Source organism: Panulirus ornatus, chromosome 39 (assembly GCF_036320965.1).
Source record: "Panulirus ornatus isolate Po-2019 chromosome 39, ASM3632096v1, whole genome shotgun sequence".
Classification (NCBI taxonomy): Eukaryota; Metazoa; Arthropoda; class Malacostraca; order Decapoda; family Palinuridae; genus Panulirus; species Panulirus ornatus.
This window is the reverse complement of record NC_092262.1, coordinates 12,736,134-12,756,012: the sequence shown is the minus strand read 5'-3', so window position 1 is coordinate 12,756,012 and position 19,879 is coordinate 12,736,134. Positions and strand designations below refer to the sequence as shown.

The 19,879-nt window shown below is 36.0% G+C and overlaps 1 protein-coding gene across 6 annotated transcripts in view; it reads left to right on the top strand.

Annotated features, from left to right (window-relative positions):
* The window catches only part of hpo (serine/threonine-protein kinase hippo), a 57,775-nt gene extending 39,114 nt beyond the window's left edge, over positions 1-18,661 (top strand). For 3 of the 6 annotated variants that reach the window (XM_071685125.1, XM_071685122.1, XM_071685123.1), the window contains 7 exons: positions 542-764; positions 1,879-1,958; positions 2,109-2,225; positions 3,603-3,842; positions 4,665-4,688; positions 6,699-6,827; positions 8,101-18,661. In XM_071685125.1, coding sequence (XP_071541226.1) covers positions 542-764; positions 1,879-1,958; positions 2,109-2,225; positions 3,603-3,842; positions 4,665-4,688; positions 6,699-6,827; positions 8,101-8,259 — 972 coding nt within the window. In that variant the 3' untranslated portion in view covers positions 8,260-18,661. The remainder of the gene's footprint in view (positions 1-541; positions 765-1,878; positions 1,959-2,108; positions 2,226-3,602; positions 3,843-4,664; positions 4,689-6,698; positions 6,828-8,100) is intronic. The other 3 variants (XM_071685129.1, XM_071685128.1, XM_071685124.1) reach the window with 1 other exon arrangement.
* The last annotated feature ends 1,218 nt before the right edge of the window (positions 18,662-19,879 follow it).

The following is a 19,879-nucleotide window of genomic DNA, read 5'->3' as shown; positions in this document are numbered from 1 at the left end:
AGTACCGTCTCATTTATGAGCAGAAGTATTTGGAAATTCTATACTTCCTATTGTGATACTGTTGACCAGCTGAGATAATTGCAACAAAGCATTAATCATGTTAGCAAAAGTGCCGTAAATAAAAATGTTTTTACTTTTGAAAGTAGGTTTTTAAAAGGTATTTTAGAATATGTGTTGTGAATAGGCTCTCGAATATGAAGAGTTTGTAGACTGAAGAGTAAATAAGTAAAAGAGTTGTTGGAGGTTAGGTATTGCGAGCAAAGTTTTTGTTGAGAGACAAAGTGCTCATAAATGAGGAGAAATAAATGACTTTCCGAGGCCTGATAAGAATGATGAAAAGAGAAAATGTGGGACACCATAATGAAGAAGAGAGAATGACAGTGTGTGTGTGTGTGTGTGTGTGTGTGTGTGTGTGCATGGGAGAAGCAAGTGTGAAAAGCACATTGGGTATAAATGAGTGAAGGAAACATTTTAAGGGAATAGATGTAATGTAGATAAGCCTTTTGCCATCTTTCATTATGATTGAATATATTTTGTTTAGGATGAGGATGAAGTGGATAGCAGCACCATGGTACGGTATAGTGCTGGTGGAGGGGATAGTGGAACTCTGAAGCCACTGAGTAGTGAAGGCACTTTGGTGGCTCCAATGGATTCTGGAGGAACACTCAAAGCACCTGGTGGCACGGGAACTCTTAGCACAGACCTTGGCACTATGGTCATAAACTCAGATAATGAAGAAGACGACGAGGATTCCACCATGAAAAGTAAGAAGTTATGATGAACCTTAGGTTGAATTTTTCTCCTTGATGCACATACATTGAGACCAGAATTTGTCAGTTGCCAGTTTTTTAGAATTTGTGATAAGAGATTGAATGTTAATATTTGATGTAAATATGCATAGAAGCACAGAAATGTCAATTTTAAGTTGAGATTTTTAGCAGACTCCTATACTTAACCTTTCGGTGCCAGAAGTTATCATATGATAGTTTGTGTAGCAGACACCGGGAATTATAATACAACTCTAATATTTATTGGCTTATTTTGAGCAGCCCACCCATATTTTGACATTTGTATTTATGATAAGCATCTATTGGTCACTGTAGGTGCTTATTACAGAGACAAGCAGTGATACTGTATGCACATATTCAATTTGGGTACAGTGTGTGTGAACTGATTCTTGAAAAGTTTGGTACACTCAACCCTGTGCACAGAGAAAGTATCAGTGGTTTAGACAAACTCTCTGCCAAAGATGTCGAGACACCACAAAAGTTGCAGAGTGTATGAACAGAGAAAGTGTAGAGCTAATTGAATTAAGGTGAGATTATTAAGTTTAGTTTGGGAGAGGGATGAGTTGGTTGGAGTGTAAGTTTGAATGGAGTAAACTTGGAAGAAATAAAAGTCTTAGATACTTGGCATTAGGTGTGGCAGTAGCTGGAACCATGGAAGCCATGGGATGGGTGATGAGGCTAAGGTCTTGCATGCATTGAGGAGCTTGCAGACAGAGAGGTTACTGTTTGTTAGGGCAAATATGGGTATGTTTGATTATATAGTAGTCCTGTTGGTGATGTAAGGGCAGAAGGCTTGGGCCCTATATCAAACAGTAGAGAATAGATGTGGACATATAGATCCACATTAGCACTATAAAAATGCTTTCCAATTGTAGATGTGAATTATTCTGGTGCACATGTAATATGGTTATTGATATGTGATAAACTAATTTTTAGACAAAATGACTGGTTTATTAAGTATTGGCAAGATATGACTGAGTGGCATATTTTTTGTGAAATTCTTAGAGTTGACCAATTTGCTAATATGACAGGTGTCTGATATAGTTTATGCTACTTTTCGCTCCAATCGTTAACAATCTCTTCTCTGCAGGACATGATACTGCACCTGGGGAACGACTTGACCGGCCATTATTTTTGGATTATTTTGACAAGAAAGAGCAAGAAAAGAAGGTTAATTGAAATTGTTTGAAATATTTGTTTTATAAAGAATTTTCTTTGTTAAAGTAAAAGGCCTCATTGTTTCTTAATCAAAGAATGCACAATATTGTTGTTACACTTAAGTACCTACCATAATCCAATTCTTGTACCTATGTCATACAGGCAAGAAGTAAAGGCGTAAAGGACAACTCTCCAGTGGACCAGGTGACACCTCAGCAGTATGTGGGAACTGGTAGACCAATAATCACACAGCAGCATCCTACATCAGAATCTACACAGGTAAGTGTCAGTGTTTGTACTGAATTTGTTTGAATCTCAGCAGAGGCTGGAGTAAAATTTTATTTTTGAATAAAGAGCATTGGTTGGGAGTTGAGATACAGAATTAAAAGAAGAGATGAGAGATTGTTTAACCTTTTGGGTTTGGAATTTATTTCCAGCAGCATTCCCAAGGAGTGTTGATTTTCCAGTGAAATACGAAAATGGTTATTGTCCAGTTTTACTACTATTTGTATCAATGCAAAATGATGAAAGTTTCATGTCTTGCAATATGTCTTAAAAACAAATTCCATGGCATGGAAAGGGAAAAAGAAAAATTAAAGATGTATGAGTGGTACCTACAGAATGGTATAAACTTCCTCAAGCATAACAAAGTTCATGCTCCTTACTCTCATATGATGAACATATTGTAAAGGGCACAATAAAAAATGTAAAATAGCATTGCCAACTCATGAGCTTTCATCGAAAACGTCATGAAAGTTATTAGGTGTTCAAATATAATAAGTTTCTCAGACTTTATGGTTGTCTTCTGTGAATGATAGTTTTATTTGGACTAGGCCATTATGCTTGTAGTATGTACATTTCCTAATTTTATGTTTCCCCTCATGACATATAGGGCCCATGATAGAAAACGAAAAGTGAATCACTCATGGTTGGTGGATAGATGGTCTCTTGTAGTGTTAAGAGTTCACTACTATGTGGTATTAAAACACCTCTCCTCATAGTTCCCTTTTTAGATAATTGATTTCATGTACAATTTGTGAGATTTGATGTAATCATTTTCATCTACCCATGATGTAATGAAATGTCTGTCCGATTGTAATGAAATTGTCTTATGTAATGAAATGTCTGTCCGATGTAAACATAGGAGTGTATCATTTAAAGTTTATCTTTTTATGCTGTATGGGCTTGATCATTCATGGAATTGTGTTGCTGTAGTAGTTTAGGGATAGACATTTCTGTCATTGATGGTAGTTTTTTTTGCTTCATTCAAATTTAACTGGACCTAAGACTGTCACACCGAAACTCCTCTTTCCTTCAATTTTTTTCTATTTCTTCATCTCAGGATGTTTTTTCCCAACATCTCCCTTTGTCCTTTCTTATTATGTTAAATTTACTTTCCTTTTGTCTTTTCAGTTAAGTAAATGGTGATATGGTTCTATATGCTAGCCAGACTGAAAGACAACATTCTTTAGTAGATATCTTTGAAGCATTGCTGGTAGGTGTTAAGCTCTTAAAAGGTGTAGGGGTGATAAGCAGGTAAAAGTTTTGTCCATGCAACCCTCCTTTGAATGTGGAAAGAGGCACACATAATAGAGATTTTTGTATTGTCTTTTATATATGAAACAGTCAGTCTCTGATCTCAGTTGGTCGTTGCAGTTGTTAGATGACAAGCGTATATTGCAACAGCAGCAACAGTTGCAGCAACAGCAAGTCCAGTCCAGTCTGCAGCATCAACAGCAACAACTACATATACAACAACAACAGCAACAGATTCAGCAAAGAAATCAAGATTACGAGAAACAGCATGCGGCGGATAACACAATGATATGCTCTCCTACAGCCTTAATACATCCACAACCTAAACCTTTGTCAGCGGAGGAGCGAAGAAAGTTTGAGGTAACTAGTACTAGAAATTTATTTTTCTTGTTCTAGCCTCAGACAGCTGTGTGTGTGTGCGTTTGTGTGTGTGTCAGCAGTAAGTCTTCAGGAACTAAATTAGTACTGAAGAATAAAGAAAACCTAGTACTTTGACAGAAAGTTTACAATGAATATGCATACTTAAATCTCAGAAACTGACAACCCAGCCCTGGAAAAATGGAGGGAGGGTGAAAGGTGTGCACAGGATAGAGTGAACTGGAACAATGTTGTTTACACTAGGGGTTGATCTGTTGTCAGTGGACTAAACTAGGACCTGTGAAGTGGCTGAGATAAACTATGGAATGGTCCATGGAGCCTGATTGTGGATAAGGAGCTATGGTTTTGGTGCATTACACATGACAGCTAAAGAATGGATGTGAGCAAATGCGGCCTTTTATCATCTGTTCCTGGTGCTGTCTTGCTGACACAGGGAATGGCGACCAAGTATGAAAGGAAGAAAAGATGTACTGTTTAATAAAAGTACTAATATAAAGCATGTACAAAGGTGATTTGATTTGGGGAGCTTGAAAATGAGTTTAAAGGTCAAACTCAGGGCTGTTATCCTAGTATGTTCTATCAGAACACACACAATATAGAGTTATATGGATGTTTGCATTTGACTTGAAATACCACCAAATTATTTTTTGGGTCACTTTATCTCAGTTGGCTAATGCATCTTGGTGCTTTCATCTTGGGAAAAAAGCAATTTTCTAATCCAGTCTTGGTGTAAAAAGCTTGATAATTCATTCAGTCTTGAGTATTACCGGTACTTCTAACATGTTTCTGTTTATATCTGTGCAGCATTCAGATACAGAGGAAAAACATGTAAGTGTAATACATATTATTAATATCTCTCTGTCTAAGAGTAGGAATGTCCTTGCTTGTTGGTAATTGTATGTCCTCATAGAATACAGTTTTCTTTTTCAGATTTTTAATTTTTTCTTTCTGCATGAAATGTATTTCCTGGGATTATGTAGGTCGGCTCCATTGCAACCTTTAATTTTCGTGAAGAGGCATCAGCCTTTTTGGATCACTCAAGGGTCATCAAAACCTATCTCTCATTATTCAGGTCCAGCTTTGGCTAATCAGCAACTGTCATAAGGCTGATGTCATCGATTTACTCACTTTCAGCTTTTTAGAATTCACCATCTTACCTGGATTGTGCATAGTTGAGTTGGCTGTATGCTCCTTTTTGTAGGTATGAAAAGTTTACCCCACCAAACAACACTGAATTTACCTGACAGTCATGAAACATCTGGCCGCCCAATCCAGATTTAGATTTATTTTCTCCAGACATAAACCCACCAAAAACTACATTCTGCAGACATGTAGGTGTTAATCTTACATGTTTACATTCTGGAAACCACCCCTCTTCGTAGCACTTCAAACATTAATGCATCAAACATCACAGGAGTTCTCTAAATGTCTAAGATGCAAATCCCTCGCTGAATGCACTTAAGACTTGGCCCTTATTTGTCTTGCTTGCCCTAGAGAAATGCATTCATCACCATAATTTCTGACATGTGGTCCCACCCAGTAGATGTGGTGGGTGGGAAGAGGGTGGTGAAAGTAAGTTAGCTTCATAAAGAGGCCTCTCTGTAGATGTTTGAAAAGAGATTTGAATGAAGGATGATAGAAGATGAGGGTGAACGATAGAAGTGAGTGGGCAAAGAATGAAAGGTATTTGGGGAAATGAGGCTCACATTTGCAAGTAAAGTGTAGTGTGTGGTAGGTAGGGTGTGGGTATATTGGAAAGTGTAGCACATGATTGCATGAAGTTAATTTGCTCTTTAAAAAGATTAGAGAAGTTGGATGTTACCTTTAGGGAAGAAGTGAGTGGGGGCTGTATAGGAAAAAGCAGCAGAATTTCAAGAAGTAAATGAGCTGAAAGAGAGCATATGAGAGATAGTAAGATAATTGGTGAACTTTACTGAGAATAAGAAAATGTTTTGGAAGAATGTGTATAATGTGAGAGAAACAGCAGGACCAGTGGGAATATCAATGAGGGAAGCAGATAGGTATGTGTTAAGAGGCAAAGAAAAGTTGGAAATTAGATGCAGTGGAAAATTTGAAGGACTCCTCTCCTGATTGTATTTGATGATAAGGTGGGGGATGTAGGATTGAAGGGGATGTGAACGGTTTGTCTTAGCAAGTGGTTTGATGAAAGAGGACTGGATGAAGGCTTTGTTTAGGAATTGTGGCAAAGTAGCAGGAGTCAAGTTTCCCAAGAAAGGTGATGATATTGGTGTTGGCTGGTTAGTCGGTCTTTTCGTGTATATATGGCTTATGGTGAATTATCAAATTCTGTTTGTACAAATCTGTTATACCTGTGAAGGTGTATGGAAGAGTGGTGATTGAAAGGATCCTTGCATGCACAGAGCATTAGACTAGGAAGGAAAATTGTGGCTTCAGGAGTGGTAGAGGATGTGTATTATTCCCTGAAGAACTTGTGTGTGAAATTTTTTTTTTTTTTTTTTATACTATTCACCATTTCCCGCATTAGCGAGGTAGCGTTAAGAACAGAGGACTTTGAGAAATTCAGGGATTTGTTTGAGCCATTTATGATAAGGTTGACAAAGGTGCATTGTGGAAAGTTGTTAGAATATATGTCATGAGAGAAAAGATGTAAGATGTAGTCAGGGGCTATATGATTAATGAAGTAATGGTATCAAGAAGCAGTACAAAAGGGTTTCCTTTTAATTGATTTGCTTTGTGGAAGTGATATTAGACAAAAAAAATTATTTTAAGTTAATACTGATTTGTGATTTCATGGTGTTAACATCCTCTTCATTGTACATATAAACAAATTGTAAAGATACCTTATGTTAATTTCAGAATGATCTCCAAAGACAACTTGTACAGATGAATAACCCAGCCAATCACCACCCTCGTCCTTCTCGAGGAGTTGCGGCTGAAAATCAACCAAAATTCCAGAGATCTTTTATTGATGGTGATTTTGACTTTGTAAGTCTTGAAATCTTTTAATGTTAATATGGTTGACTATGTCTTGTTAGGAATTAATCTTTGTATCTTTCTTTGACACCCATTCCTTTTGGGAACTCCCATCAAGAGGATGGCCATAATGAAGAGTCTCCACTTATCCCTCTCTGTACATGCCTCCTTCACTTACGTTCCACATAGTCTTCCCCATTTCCCTTCATCCCGTACTCTTCTATTTCCCCTTGTCACAGGTGGTTTTCCACTCACACCAACCCCTACTCATATCACATCTCTTTGACACAGTTCAGTAGGGTGGAGGAATACTGGAGGGAGAGTAACAAAGGAAGAATGTGTGGAATGGTGTATGCAAGGGAGGCATGTAAGGACAGGGATAAGTGGAGACTTTTTTGCCATGGCCACCCCTTGATGGGAGTTCCCAGAGGGAATGGGCATCAGAGATATAGATAGATATAGTAGTTTGATGGAGAGGGTTGACCAGTTTGTGCTGCAGTGGTCTGGACATATATTGAGGATGAGTGAGGAAAGACTAAGAGGATCTTTGTATCAGAAGTGGAGGAAGCAAAGGAGATGGTGGAATGGAATGAAGAAAGCTTCAGGTATAAGGGCCTGATTATTTGTAGGGATAAGAGGTATGGATGGGATAAAGTGAATTGGATCGACTTGATGTCAGTGGGTTGTATCTGGGCATATTTAAGCTCACTGGGATCAGTCAACTGTGAGATGATCGTACCATGACATCGGTACCTGAGGCTTACTGGGGGGTAGATTATAAGCCGATTTGTGCCGTAAATGTATTGTAGGCTTGTTGGGATCGACTGTGAGAGGTAGCCCATAGGGCTTGGATGTGTATGTTAGGCTATTGTATCATTACATCATCCATGACAGTAAGAGTCATTGGATGTATACAAGTGAGACCATAGTTCATTTTTTCCTGATGCTACTTCACTAAGGCAATAGAGGCAGTTCTGTATAAAAGAATGTAAGGTTACCATATTCATAGACCAGCTTTGTTTTTTGTCCTTCTTAGCAAATACGAATGGTTTAAATTTTTTTTTGCGGTGTGGCCTGATGATAATTTTCACCAGTCACTTGAAATGTGTGCATGTATATGAAACATCAGTTGATTATAATTTTCATCTGTCATCATTAAATTACATCTGGATATCATTTCTTAAACATTTCTGATTCTTGAATTGCATTGACTTTATAGGAGACAATAAATTGTAATTAAGCATACTTTAATTTATTGTCAATAATATGATGGAATTATTTTCAGCTTAAACACCTAACGTACGAAGAGCTTCACCAACGCATGGCAACCTTAGACCAGGAAATGGAACGTGAAATTGATGAACTTCGTCAGCGATATCAAGCCAAAAGACAACCCATTCTTGATGCAATGGACCAGAAGAGAAAGAGACAGCAAAATTTCTAGCATATTTACATTATGTATAGTTATTATAATGTGCAGTGCATTTTACTGTAAACTTCCAAGACTTGATATTTAACTTTGAAAATATTGTGATTGCCACATATAATCAAGAAAACTAGTTTTATTAAAACATTAATGGGAAAAGTATGGAAACTGAAAGAAGAAAATGCTGATTTTAACAAGCGTTGCTTGGAAAATGAGTATGGATATTTGGAAATGTGAAATATATTGTACATTTTGTTAGAAGTAGAGACAACAGTTGCAAGAACTGATTTGTAGTACATCACTGGATATATAAAGTGCAGTGTGTGCCATGTGCTTTAAAACCCTGGATGGGTGAAGCATTTACCTATTGTATTAAAGTGGTTGGCTGCAGAAAGAGCACTAGTTGCTGAGGCTATAATGAAATAGATCACTGTGAAGTACCATGGACACATGTGTGAATTGAGCCATGATAGTGGAAGGACTGTGCTAATACCCAGTGGTTTAAGTAATACTTATCATTGTTTAGCACTGGTTGATTGTACCGAGGAAAGGCAACATGCTGGTTTGTTGTGACCCAAGCTTAGCTAAATTTTATCTTCAGAACCATTTAAGATCAGTTGAAAAATAATTGTTCAGATGTAAGTTGAGAATTTTTCTACCAGTGAAAATACCCTGAGGAAATTTGGGAAATTGTTTACCATTAAAGTTTTACAAGGATTTTAAGGTTGGTGTGCTACACACAAGGTAAATACTGATAAAAGAACATGAAATTGATAACTGGTCTTGTCTCATGATATATTTTGGTTTACTTCATTGAATGGAGATAGAAGAAAAGATAAGGATTCATCTAAACCCACTCTCCTCCAGTGGGGTGAAAAATATAAAGCTAGAATTACATTATGTAAATTCATGTATCTTTTTTTTTTTCACTTTTGTTGGTTTTGGTTCTAGTCTTAACATTTTTTTTTTTTTTACCCATTACAAACTGCCTTAATTTATAGATCAGTTTTTTGACATTCAGATTGTGTTAATGCATTTCTTTTTAGTAATATCTTGGGTGTATTCTCCTTAATATGAAGATTCATCCATCTTTTGCAGTTATGGCTCTGCATGTCTTTCTCAGGGAATTCATTTCACTGTCCTCCAACTACATGCTGCCCATTCTCGTCATTGTAAATGACAAGGTAGGACCATTTGTCTCGTGCATCTACAGATGATGTTTTTATACCTTGAAGTCTGTACATTTTCTCTAAAATACTTCATGCCAAAATTCATTCAGATATATTGGTAATATACCTGAGTTTTGGATGTGAATTTTGCCTGTGTACATTCACTCTATGCATCAATGATGGTTATGTTTGAAAGGAGAATATGTGCTAGCAAGTGGTAAATTCCTCACTTATGATACAGCTAGATCAATGTAATATATTGGAAAGACTTTTGTGTGTTAAATTTAGGTTTTTCGACTTAAAGAGCATGCAGAATGGGGAAGATTCTGTATGTGGTTTTTACAACTGCATAAAAGAGCTAATTGGATATATTTTACAGAATGCCAAGAATTTGTTTATCTTATAAGTTAACCTCTTTCCATTTCCATTAAAATGGGAAGGATTAAGTGCATACAGCCTCTAAGATCATACGTATATATATACTTATATGTATACAGCTTCTGTATATTATGACAAGGTGAACTGAGTCTTCCACACTGTTAGAACATTTCATATAATTAATCATGGCAATAGTAATCTTTAAAATTCAGATGTAATACTTCATTGTACCCATACTTATTTCGGTAGAAAAGATATATATATATATATTTTATCTGAGTTGAGTTGTTCGTGGGTATACAAATGAATTGTGTTATATATTTGAAAAGGCAAGTTGTTTGACAGGATCAACGATTCACTTATTCATAAATGATAATTTGTTGGAATTCAGCCATTTTGCAAAACATATGATTACTTGTGATTTTATGGCATGGACAGACAAGACAGTCGTGAGATCTCTGTTGACATTGTTTAGGGTAACATGAATTTGAATTTATAAATATTGAGGAATATTTTTAGCCATAATTTAGAGACTTTGCTTATTTTTGCATATTCACTAGTTGCTGGCAGGAAAAAAGTCCAATTCCCAGGGTGCAGTTTAAGTTTAAAAAAGAATAAATTTTCTGGAGATGAATGTAGTTGCCAGGGTCCAACTGAGTGTTCAAAGGTGTGTGAAAGTTCAAAAGTAGAGTCTTTTACGTATGATATTAGCATCTGTGACTTGATTTTGCTAGAGGATGTTTGTATTGTGTAATGAGAAGTTGTTAAAAGTGTGAGACTTTGTTCCTCGTCGTTTCTGTCATATGACGGATAATGGAACATTTACTCCTGTCATCCACATCTTGTAATGGGTGATCATGTCATGAGACTAGAAATATGGTAGTTTGCAGAAAACAGATCCTTTATTACTTCTAGTCAGACATATAATTTCCCAGTCCAAGTAGCAAGATAGATATGGATAAGTTTCTTGATTGAGTGACGGTGAGGAATCCATTACTGATTGGTGTCATGGTAAGGATTAATCCACTACTGATGGGTGTCAAAGTAAAGATTAATCCACTACTGACAGGTGTCATGGTAAGGATTAATCCACTACTGACAGGTGTCATGTATCATCTTGGACATTTCTAAAATGCTTACAAGTGCCTCAGCCAAGACTTAAGCTTCATGATACAAGTCAAAATTTGTACAAGCAATCACTGAAATTTAACGGGTCTCTCAATGAAGTACATAATCAATTACAAAAATAAGCAGTGACAAAATTATGATATCTGTGATATAGATTTATTTTGGTAATGTGCCATTTGTTACTAGTGTACATTGCCTTCAAGTCAGTGTTCTCGATATTTGTATATTTTTTCTTTAATGATTTGCCAGTTCCCACAAAAAGATTTCATTGTTTATTGGATACATTATGTAGCTTTAAAAACATTTGAAATATTGTGAAGACAAAATTCAAAAGCAGCAACTTTATATGACATAGGTAGTCATTAAAGAAGTATGAATGTATCCATTATAAACAGTATTAGATATGAAAAAAATGTTTTTAAATATTTGTATTATCCTTACTGTACTGGAAAGTCATCTAAACTGAATTCATTGAAATTCTTGCTGATACATCTGCTTAAATGCAACTGCTTTGATAAGCTTGAAATCAGATAAAAGAATATACCACCAGTATGCATGTTTCAACAGCCAGTAATCATAATGTACTACTTACCTTTCGACTTTTGTCTTACACATTTAGTGGTGACAGAACAAGTGCATGACGTAGGGAATGATGCAAAATCTAAAACAATCTAGATAAGGTGTAGTTGAAACTTTTCAAGATGGCACTTTGGTTGTGCTTTTAGTATTGCAATTATTATTTGAATTTTTTTCTCTCAGGATTGCGTTTTGGTTACCAATAAACTGGGCGTGGCTTGTGAAATAAGTTTGAACTTGCTTACAATAGATAATTATGACTTTTGTCACTTTGAATTGATTTTTATACCTAGTTGCCTTTCCCACATACATGAGATAGCAGTACCAAATGAACAGGGGCCTCATTTTTACATATGCAATTACTAGCTGTCATATATAATATAATCAAATGAGAACCTACCATCCACAGCCAAGCCCCACAGAATTATGCATGGTTTATCTCGACTTTCACATATGTCATGGTTCAGTTCATTGAGTCCAGTTCTTGCCTCTCGACCTCCTGAATGTTCAACCCGATATCCCAAAGCTCTTCAACACCTATCTTTCCATTTCCTTTTTAGTCTTTTTCCCTTTGCTCACATAACTTTTGTTACGTATATTTTAGTTACTTTCTGTGTTCAGTTTAGCCATGTCTTTGAACCATTTCAGCACATCTAGTAGCTTTCTCAGACTGCGCTTGCTGCAGTGTCACTCGCGCTGTCATTCCATACATGATTGACCCACTACACTTTACTCCTATTGCCTTCAGATATTTCATCTCCAAAGCATTTCCTTTTTTTTATCTGTGTGTGTGATTTATAACTAACTACAAGTGTCTTTTGATATGTAAAAAGCTAAATTTGGCCCCAACAGTTTTTTCGAACAGAAAATAGATATATAATTTTTCCTTTTCGTTTATCAGATTTTAATAGCATTGAAATAAATTTGCCCATCAGAATGAAAGATGAATTGCATTTTCATCACAGACCATACAAGGCTTTGAATATTTCTTCCTAAACACAATTTTAGTACATTTCAAGAATTACTATAAAGGCCTGTAGTAAACATTCTTAAGGCTCAACTGCATGGTTATCTTCCATCCCAGACAAAAGCTCCTACTATGCTGCGCGAATTTCTTGCAGTTTTGATAATGACAGGCTATTGAAACAGTGCATTACTATGAAAAATGTTTTGCATTGACTGAAGTGTAGGTGGATTGTAATTCAGTTATATGAGTTCTCTTTGGGCTTTAATTAATGATTTTTGGCTTAGGCAGCAGGCAAATAGTCGCTTTTGTAAATAAATGAAAACTGTCGACTGTTGAATATGAGCAATGTATAGTACTGTTAAATTTTCGCCTTAGGAAATTTTGAAGAGTACACCTTCATGAATATAGCTCTGGCACTTTTTGAGAACTTGACAGCTATTATCTCAAAGTTGGACAATATATTTTTCAGAGCCTCTCGTGTGTCAAACTTAAACCTAACTTCATCATTAATAGTGCTTTCTTTGGTAAAGTTTGGTGTGACCGTAATGGGTAATTCCAAGTGGTGCCATAACAGTGTGTTCCTCCAGTGTCTCCTATTCTTTGGAAGAATTTGGGGATTGCTGCACAAATTATTTTAGATGAATGTGTCTTGGTCTGTTAAGCTACATAGCATATGCCCTTAATGATGTCAGGCATTAGCAGTAGTGGTTGTCACTAAACAGGAAGATATATTCTAGGGAACTTGTATAACACAGTCAAGAAACAAAGTTTCTAAGGAAGAGATCATTTATATGCCACGTCGCAGCACAATAACTATTATGGCTTTTAAACTTTCTGTGAGTCTGCCTTCTTTAAATGTGGATTGTGTAAGATACTCTTGAAGTCAGAGGGTATTTGACCTGAAACTAATCTACATTAAATTTTCCTTTTAAGATTTTAGACTGATGAAGTGGAGTATCAAATCAGGATTACAAGATAATCAAAGAAAATAGCTTGGTTAACTATATATAGGTAAGGAAGTATGTTCCTAGTGTGAAAAGGTTTGTTGTGTGTCATTGTTATGTTATCCTCATGGCAGTAACAAGATTTGGGGTGTGAATGCCATTAAGAACAACTGAACAGTAAGCGAAATAAGCGATGGAATAATTCCTAAAAATGTAAATGGTTATGGTTTGTAATGGCATACATTAATGCCAAGAAATTTGTATGAAAGAAGAACCAAAAATAGGGAGCATGTCAAGTGAATATGTAAAAAATTATTTCTAGTCCTATAATCCTCCTTATGGATATGTGTATAGGACTCTACTGTGATTTGTGTGTTCCCGTGTAACATCTAATACATATATGTAAGCTATTCTTCCAAATATTCAAAAGTTTTGCTAGTGATATGTTATTGGTAGAAAGAATTTCTTTATTTCTACCCATAGCACAAATCAGAATATGCCAAAGATGTTTTTGTAGGTCAGGTATCGTTATGGAATCCACTAGCAAACTTGACGAGTGCAGGGAAAACCATATGACGATCCGTATGATTATTGTGTCTGGGAAATTGAACTGAACAGCAGTGGCTTGTTTCCGTCTCAGTTTATTTCCAGTCATAGTTGAGTCCTGTAGGATTTGGATTTACTTTTGTATAGAGAAAAATACCAGAATCATGAATTTCATAAGTAGAAACATCACAGAGAAATTTATGTATAGGAGGTAGGCACATCTTTCTCATAGTACTTTAATAATGTGTTTATAGAGGATTCCATATACATAAATAATTGTATATCACATATCATGGAAGAGATTAAGATGTATAAGCTTGTATGAGCTGTGAACTGATGTATGTATAGTTCATATGCATGTTTTCTAATATTCCACCAATGACTCTCGACTACAACAAGTAAATGAGCATTTTGTTACATATAATGGTAAATCTACTGTAGATGTTACCAGCCAGTGTTGCTCTGTTTCTCCCACTGACCATTGTACAGTACAGTCCCATCACCTGTTTCAATAACTGTTTTGCTCATATCTCAGGTAGACCTTGGCATTAATTCTCAAGTTGCACCTAGGCCCTCAAAGTATAAGAGTCTTGTGCAGAGCTCTTCATGAATGAAAAATTATACTAAAGATATCACCAGTGCCTAAAGATACAGCCGAGAATTTATGCCCTACTTCGCTCTGCAGATGAGGGGAGGGCAAGTATCTGTTAACAATATATGACGTGCTTCCTGCAGAGTCCACCAACTCAGGAGTTGCACCTTACAGTGAAGGTTAGCTTGTTAAGATATAGGAATATGAATGATGTACTGTGAATGTCTTGACAAAGTATATTACTTGGAAGACCCTATCAGTGAATTCTATTTTGTATATGGTAAACACTTTAATATATTATAATTATTGTCTTTTCTGCCTCATGAATAAGAAGAAACATATATACCTTGCTAATGCGGGAAATGGCGAATAGTTTGAAATATATATATATATATATATATATATATATATTGCAAGAGCTTTGTCATCTGTGATACAGTTACTGGCCCTCTCTTGTCTAGCAGATGTCAACAGTGCTTTAGCATCCCACACAAGGTAAAAACAGTGCAATGGCTCTCAAATGTACTACCTGTATTATGTATTAAAATTGAAGAACATTTTCCCAACATGAACATTTGTCAAGTGTATCCCAAACTTGGATGGATGCCCACTTTCTTTTTAGATTTTATTTTCAAAAATAACATGCAGAGAAAAAATCCACTCCAAACATTCAACATTTTTTAGCATATTGTATAAAAGGGAACAAAACTATTCTCGCATTGCTACGTTTCCAAAATGAGTCAGATTATTCAATAGTAAAAATTCAACCGATGTAGATCTGGTAGTCTGTATCCTGATTTTAACATTATGGTTTAACTCCAAAATTTGTATATTTTTCCCCCCCAAAAAAAAGATTTTGGTTATGTTAGCAGCCAATTGCCAATCCATTTTAGTCATTGGGTACAGAATGATTACTTTCTAGATTTATTTTGAAATAATTCACATCGTCAGAGGTAGTAAATCTTGTGCTTTCAGTATTATTGACATAAAATTTATAATGAAAAATAGCAAAATTTTGTGGCGAGTCCACTGGTTGGGATACTTGAAAAGATTGGTAAACTTTCTTATCACAGTACAACTGAAGTGAGTAATGAAATCCTTGACTTAACTGGACCTGTTAAGGAAATAGATCTGCTATGTTGCTTGTAAGCCAAATTAATGATGTATAAATGGTCATGTATTATTAGTGGAAGAATCTCAAGCCCTCTTGTATTCAATCCTGTCATGTTTTCTATGTGGACAGTTAACTGGGAGAACACAAAAGAGGTTCATTATTGTCTGTCCTGTACAAATACAGCCATACTACTGTATAATTTGTTATTGTGTGGATTAAGATAACAGAGGTTATTAATTATAGGGCATTTTAGGTCATCATGGTTTGATAAGTTAACTGATCAAGGTTTAGCCATGATTGGGTATCTCGGCTGACTTCAGTACGTAGGGCTAGCTTGTTTTCTTCAGTCCATTTTCCTTTGTTGGTTTAGTACTGCTTCTGGTAAGTTTTACATTTATTTAGTATCCCTTTACTGTGAAATTATATTTGATGTTAGCAAACTGATACATATTCTCTATTTACATAGATTATTTGTCATTGCACTTATGAAGGACCATAAAGGTTCTAACTTTGGAAATTTTGGCAATTATACTTGGATTGTAATGTCTCGGCATCATGGTGGCCTACCTTACTGGCTCCCTTAGTGAAAAGTAAAACACAAGCATTTTTTATTTTTAATGTCTCTGGATGATTGGAGTTCTTTACAAGATATGAATAGGCACACATATTGATAATGTTATTTTCATCAGTCATTCTAAGTAACATTACCTTTCATTGGAATTCTTGAGTGTTGATCATGTTGTTCCCCAAGCAAATTATGGTTTTCATTTACATTGAATTTTTTTTCTTATGCTTTAAATATTCACTCAGTTTCAGCTCACAATTACTACTGCGATATGTGCCACATAAATTGATAAAGAATTCAGATTTTATGAATGCTTGTGTTGTTGCCCTTTTCAGGAAGGGTTTCCCTGGTAATTAGACGACCATTGCCAAAACTGATCAGTAATGTAATAAGCATAGTTTTCGCATTATATTTGTCTGTAAGGGCAGCCCAGAAATTATCACTGAAGCAATACAAAGTTGTGGTTAAAATGGGAGGATCTTCAGCTCCTTATTGTACATAGTGTAAGTGTATTTCCAAAACATTCATCACCTGATCATAACTCATTTAATTGTTTTGGGTGTTCAAAATGTAATTTTGTATATTCAGTATCACATTTTAAAATAATGAATAACGTTTCTCAAACGGGAGATGTATATTTTGACACCCAGTGCATCATTCAGTCTCCTGTACTAATGATTGATTAGTACAGCAGTGCATTTTATATGACTGCTTAGGCAATATTTTTTATCCTTTAACAAGATGAAGTAATTTCAAGTGGTTTCATGGAAGTGGTAAGCATTTATGAGGATTATGTTGCATTCAACTTTATTATGAAATCCGCTAAAATTCATTAGCTGTAAACTTTATATTTTTCTATCCCACTGGGATTTTCTTTGTTTATGAAAAGCAAGATTGGAAAGCCTTTAATGCCAAAGTTTTATTCTGGTTGATGAAACTTAGCTTACATGGCTGGCAGATGTTAATAACACTGATGGGACAGTGTTCCATCATTAATACGATCTGATATAACAGCTTTAATTTGTTCAAGTGTGCTTCAATGATGTCGATTTGTGTTTATTAGTTTATCTTTTGTGAGAAAATCGAGCAACCGTTAAGTTTACAGTACGTTTAACTCAAAACATGTGCATGTTATTTTCAGAAGTGTCTCATTTTGCATTTAGAAATTTGTGAGAAAGTGGTGAGAATGGGGTACAATGATGTGAAATGATGGCTAAAATAGTCTTTTGATAATACAAGTGGCATTAGAGAGAGAGAGAGAGAAATGAGTGGATAAGAACGATGGCTGAAAATCATTAGAGCTAAGTTAGAGAATAGCAAAAATACTATTAAAGGTGTTTTATATTTGGGAAAATTTAGATGTTAATAGTCTAACCTTGATCATCCAGTTTTATCTGATGGCCATTCTAAGGATCCCAACACAACCTTTATGAAGCTTAACAGTTGCATTTGAGGAGAAAGTCATTTTCTCTTCTTGCATGTAGGTAACTCCAAAACCACAATAGCTGAACTTGGCCATCACCATTTACCTACACTGTTTGAACAGAACAGACATAGACACACAAACCTTTCCCCACCCAACTGCCCCCTTACACCCTATCCTCGCTATAGCTGATCACAACCCTGCCCACCAGACTGATCCTATACTCGTTCACCAGCCCAATCACTTCAGATCAGCATGTCGCTGCATATAGCCAACAGTGCTGGGAAAGATATAATGTTTAACTTTAAAGGTAAAGTAAGTTTGGAAAAAGTTTCAGCCAGTAATACATTGTTGGGTTAAGAATGAGAATGGACAGGGGTCAAAATGTTCTGTACCAGCAGGGTTCATGTGCATGGAAATATGTGATAGCTCATAGTCTGTGTTAGCCATCCCACATATGACAAATGAAAAAAATTGCATCTGAGTTTACAGTTTGCTGTATGGTGTTCATTAGCTCAAGATTTTAAAAATTAGTTTTGTTTCCAAGTGTAGGTGATTGTCCGAGATACGCGAGCACCTGTACAGAGTTTGCCATATGAATAACATTATTGGACTTTGATTCGTTCTATTCTGACTACGATGGAAACTTGTATCTTAAAATGGACAAGTCTTTTTCAGGATTTCAGAAGCTTATTTGCTTTTGAAATCATCACTCCTTTCTCAGGGCAATGACTCATATTAAGTATTTCTCTGAAAACTCCAAGCTAAAATGTTTACAGTGGATAACTGCTGTACTTGGTATCAAGTAAACTACTACTGTCAGTTTATTTAGGTACTCAAATGACCACAGGTGGTGCAATATCTTTCTGTAACAATCACCTATGCAATGATTACAGACCCAGCCAATATTTCATCCCATACTTCCTCTGCCTCGTGGGTGCCATGTCAGGACAAGGAGCTCCACTGTTAGTGGTAGCCCAGTCTTTTGTAGATCATGTATAATAAATGAACGACATTATCTATGTATTTTTTCATTCATCTATACTTTTAAGGTGTAGAGATATCAAGATGTACAATTTACTTGACAAAATCTTTATATAATTTCATGCATAAATGCATTTATGAATTGTCTGTGGGGATGTGAGGTAACAGTACCCAGTTGTCTGCCTGTTGTAGGTGACTAAAAAGCATAGGAGTGTGTGAAAGAGTGTAAGGAAATGAGCTCAAGACTTGTGTGGGAGAAAATGAAATGGATTGTGATCAAAGATCTATCACAATCAAGATCATCCTTAGTTATAGGATCTTTGATTGTGATAGATGGGTGATTGTAATGCTTGCACACCTGACCATGAAAGATGATATATGTTTTGGGAGCAGTTGAGTGGGTCACCAGGTTTGATGCAGGAGAATGGGTATAAGTGGTGGGTAATTTAAGGGGAAAAGTGAGTAATATGGCAGTTGAGTATACAATTTAAGGGCATGGCATATCAAAAAAAAAAAAGTGACTGAAAGTTATGTGTTGAAAAAGGACTGGTGGTTGTGAATATCTGGTTTAAAGGGACGCATAAGTACACGTGAGTCAGTTGGAAAGATGGTAAGTTAGCACTTTTGGATTACATCATAATTGATGGACTAGGTATGCAAGAGAGAGACTCTTCGATGTGAATGTGCTGAGAGGTCTAATCATTACCTGGTGGTGTCGAGGTGGGTGAAAGTTAGCTTGGAAAAGAGACTTGTGTAAGGAAATACAATGGCAAATGAGGTTAGGGGAATGGGTGAGAAATGGGAGGTATTTAGCAGAGCAGTGCTGTTATGAATGAGAGAAATGTGTCATATGGAGGTGGGCAGGTAAGAATGAGTCATGATTGGTGGGATGACAAGGTTAAGGTGAAAGTGAAAGAGGAAAGAATGACGTTTGAGTGGTATTAAAAGAGGAGTGAGTTAGGGTGAACAAGTAAGCTTCAGGGAGAATAAGATGATTTTGAGGGAGGTTAATATTGAGAAAAACGAGAACAAATGGGGACATTGGTGAAAGGGGCAAATGAGGATGTGGTAACAGGCAGTGAAGGGATGGAGTGAGTATTTTGAAGGATTGTCAGATGTGTTTGATGATAGGGTGGCAGATATAAGGTGTTTGGGTTGGGGTGGTGTGTGAAGTGAGATATTCACTGAAAGTGATTTGATGAAGAGGGATGAGGTGTTGAAAGCATTGTGTAAGATGAAATGTAGCATTGTG